The 9,305-nt window shown below is 50.5% G+C and overlaps 1 protein-coding gene across 1 annotated transcript; it reads left to right on the top strand.

The window, feature by feature from the left end:
• Positions 1–224: 224 nt before the first annotated feature.
• Positions 225–6,415, top strand: LOC116962771 (olfactory receptor 14C36-like). The gene is made up of 2 exons (XM_032997576.2): positions 225–240; positions 5,457–6,415. Exons 1-2 carry the CDS (start codon positions 225–227, stop codon positions 6,413–6,415), a joined length of 975 nt encoding a protein of 324 aa, XP_032853467.2.
• Positions 6,416–9,305: the final 2,890 nt, after the last annotated feature.

Below are 9,305 nucleotides of genomic sequence, written 5' to 3'. Positions count from 1 at the left end.
AAGGTATCTCCCCCTTGGGTGGGCTCTCCGAGGAGAAAAGGTGGAGGGTGTAGTTAGTAACCCATTCCACTAGGTGCCCCCCAGTGTATACAGACGATGACCACGCTGAGTACAAATGTCCCACTACTCTCAGGATCGACAATTTTATCATGCCATAGATTATTGTTACATAATACAGCAAGGCAAAAATCTTAATCCAATTCCCGCAGGTAATAATCAGCGGCATGGACACTATATACGGTAAGTAATATGATGTGTAACACAATTGTAGCAATGAAACCCGTGATTCTAGGAGCCAAGTGAATGACATTATAACAGCATGGGCAGTTGGCATTATAACAAATTTGATAGGACACACAGATCAAATCTGTTGTTTTCTCACCCCTTCGTGCCCCATATTGGGCGCTAAAAAGGACTGCCGTGTTTTGAGCCTGGTCAGCAGCTAAACACCATGCAGCTGTTCACCCACCCTCCCCCCACTTGGGAATGGGGAAGGAATCAGAGGGGCAAAGGGAGACTCGTGGGTTGAGATAAAAACAGTTTAATAGCAGTAACGGAATAATACCATGGGAGCAATATCAAGGGGTAATGTACAGTACAGCTGCTCACCACCTGCCGACTGACACCCACCTGCTCCCGACTAGTGATCCCAAAACACAAAGATGCTACAGCAACAATCCCAGAAGTGAGAGCGCGCCTTCCCTCCCACTGCTTCCTTTATATAGTGATCATAACGTCACATAACATGGAGTAGCGGCCAGTCTGGGCCCAGCATTCCAGCTGCGCTTGCCCCCGCCCCCCGCATGCCCACACACAGGCAGGGCACGTGGAGCTGGACAGTCCCTCAAATCTCAGTGTACCATCAGCACTCCTACAGCCCGAACATGAACTCTATTCCTGCCCAAACCAGAGCAAGGGGAAGGATCACTTCCTTTGACCTCCTGGCAATATTTGTCTAATGCAGCCCAGGAGACCATTCACCTTCTTTCATGCAAGAGCACAATGCTGGTTCATGTTCAACTTGATGTCCATCAGGACCCGGAGGACCTTTTCTCCCAGATGCTTTCAAGCTGGGAGACCCAGCATATAGTGGTGCATAGGGTTGTTCCTCCCCTGGAGCAGGCCATGGCACTTCTTGTTGAACTTCAGGATGTTCCTGTGTCATGGGACACCTGGGAGTGGGGGAGGGAATTGGATGGGTAAAGGGAGACTCACAGGTTGAGATAGAAACAGTTTAATAATGGTAATAACATAAAACAATGACAGTAATAGAAAGTATAAAAGGGCAATGCACAAGGCAATTGCTCACCACCCGCTGGCCAATACCCAGCCCATTCCCAGCTAGCAATCCCTAAACACCAGGATCCTGCAATTGCAGTTCTGGAAACAAGAGAGAGGCCCTTCACTACCACACCTCCTCTATAGACTGAGCATGATGTTACATGATATAGAGTATTTAATTGGCCAGTGTGGGTCCAGTGTTTTGGTCATGCTCCCTCCTTGTTTCTTGTGCACTTGAGCACAGGCATGACATAAGGAGTTGGAGATTCCTTGAAATCTTAGCAGCAGCCTAAAGCATCTGTGTGCTATCAGCACTCTTCTCATACAAAACCCCATGCTGAATCAAAACACAGCACTATTCTAGTTGCCAAAAAGAAACTTTAACTCGATTCCAGCCCAAAGCAGGACATCCTGTCAGACCATTTCTCCAGCTTGTTGAGGCCCCTCTGTATTGCAACACACCCCACCTAGTGTAAAAGCCACTCCTCCCAGAGTGGTGTCATAAGCAAACCTGTTGAGGGTACACTCTGCCCCATCATTCAGACCATTCGTGAAGATTTTGAGCAGGATTGGACCCAGTGTTGATCCTTGGCAAGTTTCTGGTCTCCATCTAGATTTTTTGTTACTCATCACTGGGCCAAGGCGTTCAGCCGCTTTTCAATTAACCTCGCTGTCTGCTCATCCGGCCCAGATTTCAACAGCTACCCTATGACCATCTTATGGCAGACAGTGTTAAAAGCCTTGAAGAAGTCAAGGCAGACAATAACCACTGACTTCCCCTTGTCTGTGAAGATAATCATTAAATTGCAGGAGGTTTTCTTGATGTTCATGTGCCTGGCAATGGTTTCTAGAATTAGATGCTCCAATACCTTCCCATGGATCATGATGAGGCTGACTGATCTGAATCTCTGTGGGTCCTCCTTCTTGCCCTTCTTGAAGCTAGGACTGAAATTTGAGTTCCTCCTGTCTTTAGGCACTTCTCCCAGTCACCAGGAGTGATCAAAGATTATCAAGAGGAGCCTTGCAAAGACATCTGACAACTCCCTCAGCACTCATGGGTGTATCCCATCAGGGCCCATGGACTTATGTACATCCCGTTTGTTTGAATATTCCCTGACCAGATCCTCTTCCACCAAGGGTACCTCTTCCTTGTTCCAGCCTTTCACCCTGCTCTCTAGGACCTGGCATTCCTGAGGCTGGTCTTGCTGATAAAGGCTGAAGTGAAGAAGGCATTGAGGACCTCAGACTTTCTGATGTTCTGTGTCACAGGGTCCCCTGCCTCATCCAGCAGCAAGCCCACATTTTCCCCAACCATCCTTTTATCAGCCATGTACTTACAGAAGCCCTTCTGGTTGCCTTTGACATGCCTAGCCAGATTCAATTCTGCTTGGGCCTTGGTTTTCCCTACCCTGCCTCTGTATGCTTGGACAATGTCTCTCTATTCCTCTCAGGTTGCCTGTCCCTGCTTCCACCCTTTTTATACTTCCTCTCTGTGCTTGAGTTTGGCCAGGGTGCCCTTGCTCATCCCTGCAGACATTTTTGCCTGATTTCCTGTACATAAAGAAGCTGTTGTGGATTAGCTTTGGCATTGGAGGGATGTCCATGAGACAAGTGCCATCACAGTCAGTGGAGTTCTAGAACAGTGAACTGATGGAGAATAGAAGGAGAGAGACTGAGCTCTCGTATGGCACATGACTCCATTTGGTCAGCTGAAAGCTCCTCTAGGCTGCCATGAACATACTGAATAGGAACAGATTTTGTACAGGCCTGAACTGAGGCAGAGGAATCCCAACTCCAGAGGCTTTATGGCAGGCATGGAAGGAAGCTGAGTCCCCTTCTAGCACCAGGACTTCCAACCCAGAATGAGATGCCTTGATAGACTCAGCTGAACCAATTTGGATAAATTATGTCCCTCCCTGTAACCTTCTTGGTTTCCAACCTAATACTGGGAAAATAAAAGTTGATTCTCCTGCCCAAATCTGTCTCTGATAGGAGAAATGACACTGCTGGAAATAAACATTTCTCCCCAGCTGAGGGAGGGAACATCAGTGATTGCTTTAGTCTGCTTCAACGTAGGTTCCCCTGGAGTTTCAGGGTCACCTGGGGGGAGCTCAGAGGGGACATAGAAAGAGCCACCTTGAGCTGGTCCCCTGCTGCTGAGCTGGGCCGGGCTCCTGGGCTGGAGGGAGCTCCTGGCCACTGAGCAGTGCTTGTGAGAGACAGCTCTGCCCAGGAGCAGCTCCTCTGCAAAGCGCAGCAGGGCTGGGGGCACTGCCTGCAGGCACCCAGGGCAGAGCAGCGAGGCAGGGAAAGGTTCCAGGCAGCGTGGAGTGGGAGGGTGCTGAGAGCTCACTGCGGGAGATATCTTCACAGCCCTTGACTCGGTAAGTCTGTGGGTGCAGGGCAATGTACCTGAGAGTCCTGGAGGGTCTCTTAGACCTGGCCCATCCCAGAGCAGATAGGATCTGGCAGGATGGCTCTCAGGGTTTCTTTTGTGTGGAGAAGGACATGGTGCAGAGCAGGGCTTCCCTGCTGCACCTGCAGAGGGACAGGGCATCCCATCTCCCTTTTCCTGGGGCTGGATTCAGGGGTGTGCAGCCAGGTGTGCAGGCAGGGGTGCCCAGGGCTGTTCTTCCCAGCAGGGTCCCTGCACCCCAGGGGGCTATGTGCTGGGGCAGGGACTCTGCCGCCTGCCAGGGTCAGCTCTCAACCTGCCCGGGGAGCTCCCCACGGTGCTGTGGGGAGGAGGAGCGATCCTCATCAGGGCAGGGTCCTTCTGCTGTTGAGAGGGTGCTGTGTGGTTCAGGGCTGCTCACAGCTGCACATCACCCCCAGACATTTCCTAGGGGGCTTTTCAAGTGGAACATCAATGCAGGGATTACTGTGAATAGATTTGTGGTGTTGGGCTTTATTTCAGGAAACTAAAGCCAGAAATGTTGGGGGAGGGAGAATTCTGAAAACTCCATTTCGTCCCCTCCAATGCAGACCCCTTCCTCTGAGTAAGCCCTCTTGCCTCCTTTCCCACCTAACAAAGACTCTGCCATCAGGGCTGTGGGGTCCAAAGCATGAACCACCCCCTCTGCAGCCAGAGCTCCAGCTGAGCCATGGAGCAGCTCTCCAGCATCTTGCTCATTTCCCTCTGAACTGCACAGAGGCTGAGAGCAGCCACCCAGCAACGTTGATGTCATCCCTTCATGAGATACCATTATTAGGACACTTGGTTATCTCCTGGAGGTGTCCTTGCGATCTGTGAGCTGTCCTCCAGGATGCAAATCGGCTCCATAGCACCTCTGTGTTATCTGAAAGACCCATGGAGAAGCACAGTGATGCTATGACTGAAGAAATGCTGTTGGGCCTGTTAAATGACCCACATGTGTCATAGAATCACAGAATGGTTTGGGTTGGAAGGGACCTTAAACATCAGCTCATTCCAACTCCCTTGCCATGGGAAGGGACACCTTCCACTAGACCAGGTCGCTCAAAGCCACGTCCAACCTGGCCTTGAACCCTTACAGGGATGTGGCAGTCACAGCTTCTCTGGGTAACCTGTTCCAGTGCCTCACCACCCTCACAGGAAACGTTTTTTCTTTCTATCTAAGCTAAATCCACCCTCTTTCTGTTTAAAACCAATACTCTAGTCCTATACCTACACCTCCTGATAAAGAGTCCCTCCCCATCTTTCCTGTAGGCCCCCTTTAAGTACTGGAAGGCCACTAGAATGTCTCTCCAGAGCCTTCTCCAGGCTGAGAAACCCCAACTCCCTGGTTCCCTGTCCTTGGCTAGAATTGGGGTGCTGAGAGCTTGAAAAGCGATGAGACATTTAATGGTTTGCAGTGGATCCCTCTGCTCTCATCAGTGTCTCATGGGTTTTCAGGGTGCCATAAAATATCTGAGATCGCCCCTCCATCTCAGGTCTGGCGCCTGCCTCTACCATTCCCGTGAACCTACAATTGCAAAGTAGGGTTGACTCTTGAGAAGCCAGCCAGAAGAGGCTCTGCTCCTCATGGCACACTCAGGCAGCACCAACCAGAGCTCCAGCCATGGAGCTGAAGGAAGGTCTCCTGGAAAATGAAAAAGGGGTGAGTACAGGCGGGAGGAGGATCCATGAGAAATTCCTTTGATTTTGCTCAGAAAAGTCTCCTCTAACTTCTCACTCTCTTTTCCTCCCTGGACAGGTCCCCTTGCTCTGAGGCAGCAGATGTCCAACAGCAGCTCCATCACCCAGTTCCTCCTCCTGGCATTTGCAGACACACGGGAGCTGCAGCTCCTGCACTTCTGGCTCTTCCTGGGCATCTACCTGGCTGCCCTCCTGGGCAACGGCCTCATCATCACAGCCATCGCCTGCGACCACCACCTCCACACCCCCATGTACTTCTTCCTCCTCAACCTCTCCCTCATCGACCTAGGCTCCATCTCCACCACTGTCCCCAAATCCATGACCAACTCACTCTGGGACACCAGGGTCATCTCCTTTTCAGGCTGTTCTGCCCAGGTCTTTTGGTTTCTCTTCTTTGTTTCTTCAGAATGTTACCTTCTCACTGTCATGGCCTATGACCGCTATGTTGCCATCTGCCAACCCCTGCGCTATGTGACCCTCATCGACAGCCGAGCTTGCATCAAAATGGCAGCAGCTGCCTGGGGTGGTGGTTTTCTCAATGCGGTGCTGCACACTGGAAACACATTTTCAATTCCATTCTGCCAAGGGAATGCCATGGACCAATTCTTTTGTGAAGTTCCTCAGCTCCTCAAGCTATCCTGCTCAGATTCCTATATCAGGAAAGCTGCGTTTACTGTTGTTAGTCTTTGTGTAGCTTGTGGGTGTTTTCTGTTCCTTGTCCTGTCCTATGTGCAGATCTTCAGGGCCGTGCTGAGGATCCCCTCTGAGCAGGGACGGCACAAAGCCTTTTCCACGTGCCTCCCTCACCTGGTCGTGGTCTCCCTGTTCATCAGCTCTGGCATGGCTGCCTCCTTGAAGCCCTACTCCATCTCATCCCCAGCTCTCGATCTGGAGGTGGCTGTTCTGTATGCAGTGGTGCCCCCGGCATTGAACCCCCTCATCTACAGCATGAGGAACCGGGATCTCAAAGACACACTAAAGGAGCTGATTCAATCACTTGTTTTCAAGCAGCAATAAGCTGCCCATGGCTTTTCACAAGGATTTCTTGATCATCTCAAGAACAGCTCCTCCTCTGCTTTAGGCATTTGACTTGTGATAATAATAGTTGTTCAGGCATGTATACATCCACTCCAGCTCTCCAGAGACATAAACCCAGTCTGTCTGACCAAGAGGCCTTGGTACATGTCTCTGGCATGATGGTACATCTGGTCTCCTGTGTCACTTGTCTGTAATAAAAGGGGATTTCCACAGTGCTGGTGTCTGGTGGTTAGGCTCTTCTTCCAAAGCTGAGGTCAAGAACAGGATGAAGAAGTTGCCCTGATGAGGCCATGCTGCTGTTCTTGGGTTCTTCATGGGCTCAGGGGAGGAGGGCATAGGGCAATGTGTTGGGCAAGGAGGTCTGGGTTGGGTGCCCAATTCCCGTGGACATGGTGAATGATCAGAAGGGATCTACCTGGGACTGTGTCCCCGTGGATTTCAGGTACCACAGCCTGCTTGTTCAGCAGAGCACCACCATCAGCTCAGGTCTCTGTGGGAAGCACAACGAGAGGACAGGAGTGGCCAGCCAGGTCAGCACAGGCACACTCCCATGGGGAAAGGTGCTCTGGGAGAGGAACATTCCTGGAGAAGAGCGGAGGAGGAACTCTGCTTCCAGGGCACAATAAATGACCAAGAGAAACATATTTCTGCATGCACTAGCTCAGGGAAGGCTGCTCTGTTGCTGGACAAGAGAGAAGAGCTGGGAAGTGTCTGGTTTGAGGTGGAAAGTGCCTGGGCGAGGACAACCCCAAAGGTAGCTGAGCTGTGTGACTGTGAAAGGTGAGGACTCACACCAGGGGGTTTGTGGTGCACACCCAGGTCTCATGGATTGGAGGAGAGACATGCAGACAACTGAGAGAGGAGGCTGATCTGGAACAGTATTTGCGGCTCAGTTGGCCATCCAAGGGACAGGGTGATGTTGGGATCATGAAGCACACTCCAAAAGGTGACAGCAAAGACAACCACAAAGAAGGAATTTGTGTGCATTGCCTTCATTGTGCAGGTGTGATTTGGGGAAAAGCAAAGCTCACCTGAAGTTGGTTGCAAGGAAAGTCAAGAGCAAAATGAAGTTTCAGTCGCTCATTAGGGAGAAAGGCTGAACAAGGAAAATGCAGGGCTGCTGCTGAATGGGGAGGATGATTTAGTAACAGCAGACACAGATGGGGCTGAGAGACTCAGCTTGTCTTTAGTGACAAGGTCTCCAGGACTCTGTGCTCAGGGAGAGGGCTCAAGGGGGAGGAGAGGATGGATTGTCAGGACCTTCATGAAAACCCACAAGGAGAAGTGCCAGTTTCTGCCCCTGCAGGAGACTAACTCTGTCAATGGCTCAGCCTGGGGCTGCCTGACTGGGGAGCATCCCTGTGGAGAAGGTCTTGGTGCTCAGTGATCTGGACAGGAGGCAGCCATGTGCCCTGAAGCAAGAGAGGCCAACAGCATCCTGGGCTGTATGAGCAGAAGCATGGCCAGGAGACTGAGGGAAGGGATTATCCAGAAGAGTGCATCCATATTTCAGATCCCCAGTATAGGAAAGATGGCATCCAAGTGGAACAGGTTCAGGGAAGTGCTCCCAAGATAGTCAGGGGCTGGAGCACTTGGCCTGTGAGCAGAGGCCAAGGGGCCAAGGGGCCAAGAGCAAACGCTGAGGCCAATCTCATCACAGCCTGCCTTACCTATGAGGAGGTCGTGGAGAATAAAGAGCCAGGCTCTCCACCATGGTCCATGCTGGGAGGACAAAAACAACGGGTGGAGAGTGAAAGAGGAGAGGTTCAGCCTAAAAACTTTTTCTCCATCAGTTCAATCAAGAGCTGGAGCAGGTCATCCAGATAGGCTGTGAAGTCTCTGTCCTGGGAGGTTATCAAAATCCAGATGGTGCAAGCTCAAGTTGAAACACTTGAGTGCTTTTAAGAAAATAACAGTTTTCACACCATGCCAGAATGTGGGAATTTCCAGTAAGTGCATTGCTCCTAGGAGAAGAAATACTGATCTCCCTCTGGACTTGCATTACCACTACTCTAGTACGCTGTGTGTTTAATCTCCCTCCCCTTTCAGGTGTTCCCACCTCTCCTGATTAAGTGACCATGTCTAAGGGCATCCTGTCATCAGACTATCTACACATAAGCCCTTCTCTTGGCTCTCCAGATTTCTCTCTCCCCTTGTTCTTTCTTCATTCAGATACCACCTAAGTAGCTGGTTGCTGCTTTGAGCTTCAGGGAGTTAGAAACTTGCCCCATCTCTGAGAATTCTAATTAACTCTTGAGTCAGATCCTTCATTATGTCTATATTTACCCTTTCCGAGATCTCTGTCTAAAGCAGTTCATGTATGGACATCCCTTGTGGAAGATAGACCTTGTTAGATGCAGCTTGAACTTGGCATACAGTTGAGGAGAATGTTTTAAAGCTTACTGGATTGCATCATGTGTAACTTTTCTTTATGGTAATGAGAAGTCCTCCTGTGCCTGTGTGCAAGCAGTTCTCTGAGGAAAGCAGGTGGGAATTGGTGACAAGGAGCTGACACTGCCAGCTGCAAACTTCAGTGGAGGACTCTGATGTAAGGAAAAGTGATGCAAGGCTCAGGGGGCTGATCAGAGAAATGGTGGGGCTGGGGAGATGAGGAGCAAGGTTGTCTGTGGAGTTCATGGACTCAAGGGACTGCTTTTCCTACCTGCCCACATCTGCTTAGGTGACCCTCTGCATCACTATCGTTTGGAGAGTGCTACTATCACTTCTGCAAACAACAGTGAAAAATACAATGTTACCTTAAAAAGATCTTCCTCTTTAACTGCTGTCCTGAAACCTCTCCAATTAGCTGTATAAGTCTTGAAGACTTGAAGAAAATTATGGGCAGAGACAAGGCACCTGAGGGCTCTCT

This window comes from Tyto alba, unplaced genomic scaffold (genome assembly GCF_018691265.1).
Source record: "Tyto alba isolate M040663 unplaced genomic scaffold, T.alba_DEE_v4.0 Super-Scaffold_200000175, whole genome shotgun sequence".
Classification (NCBI taxonomy): domain Eukaryota; kingdom Metazoa; phylum Chordata; class Aves; order Strigiformes; family Tytonidae; genus Tyto; species Tyto alba.
Note: the sequence above shows the minus strand (reverse complement) of the source record. Positions and strands in the feature narration are given on the sequence as shown.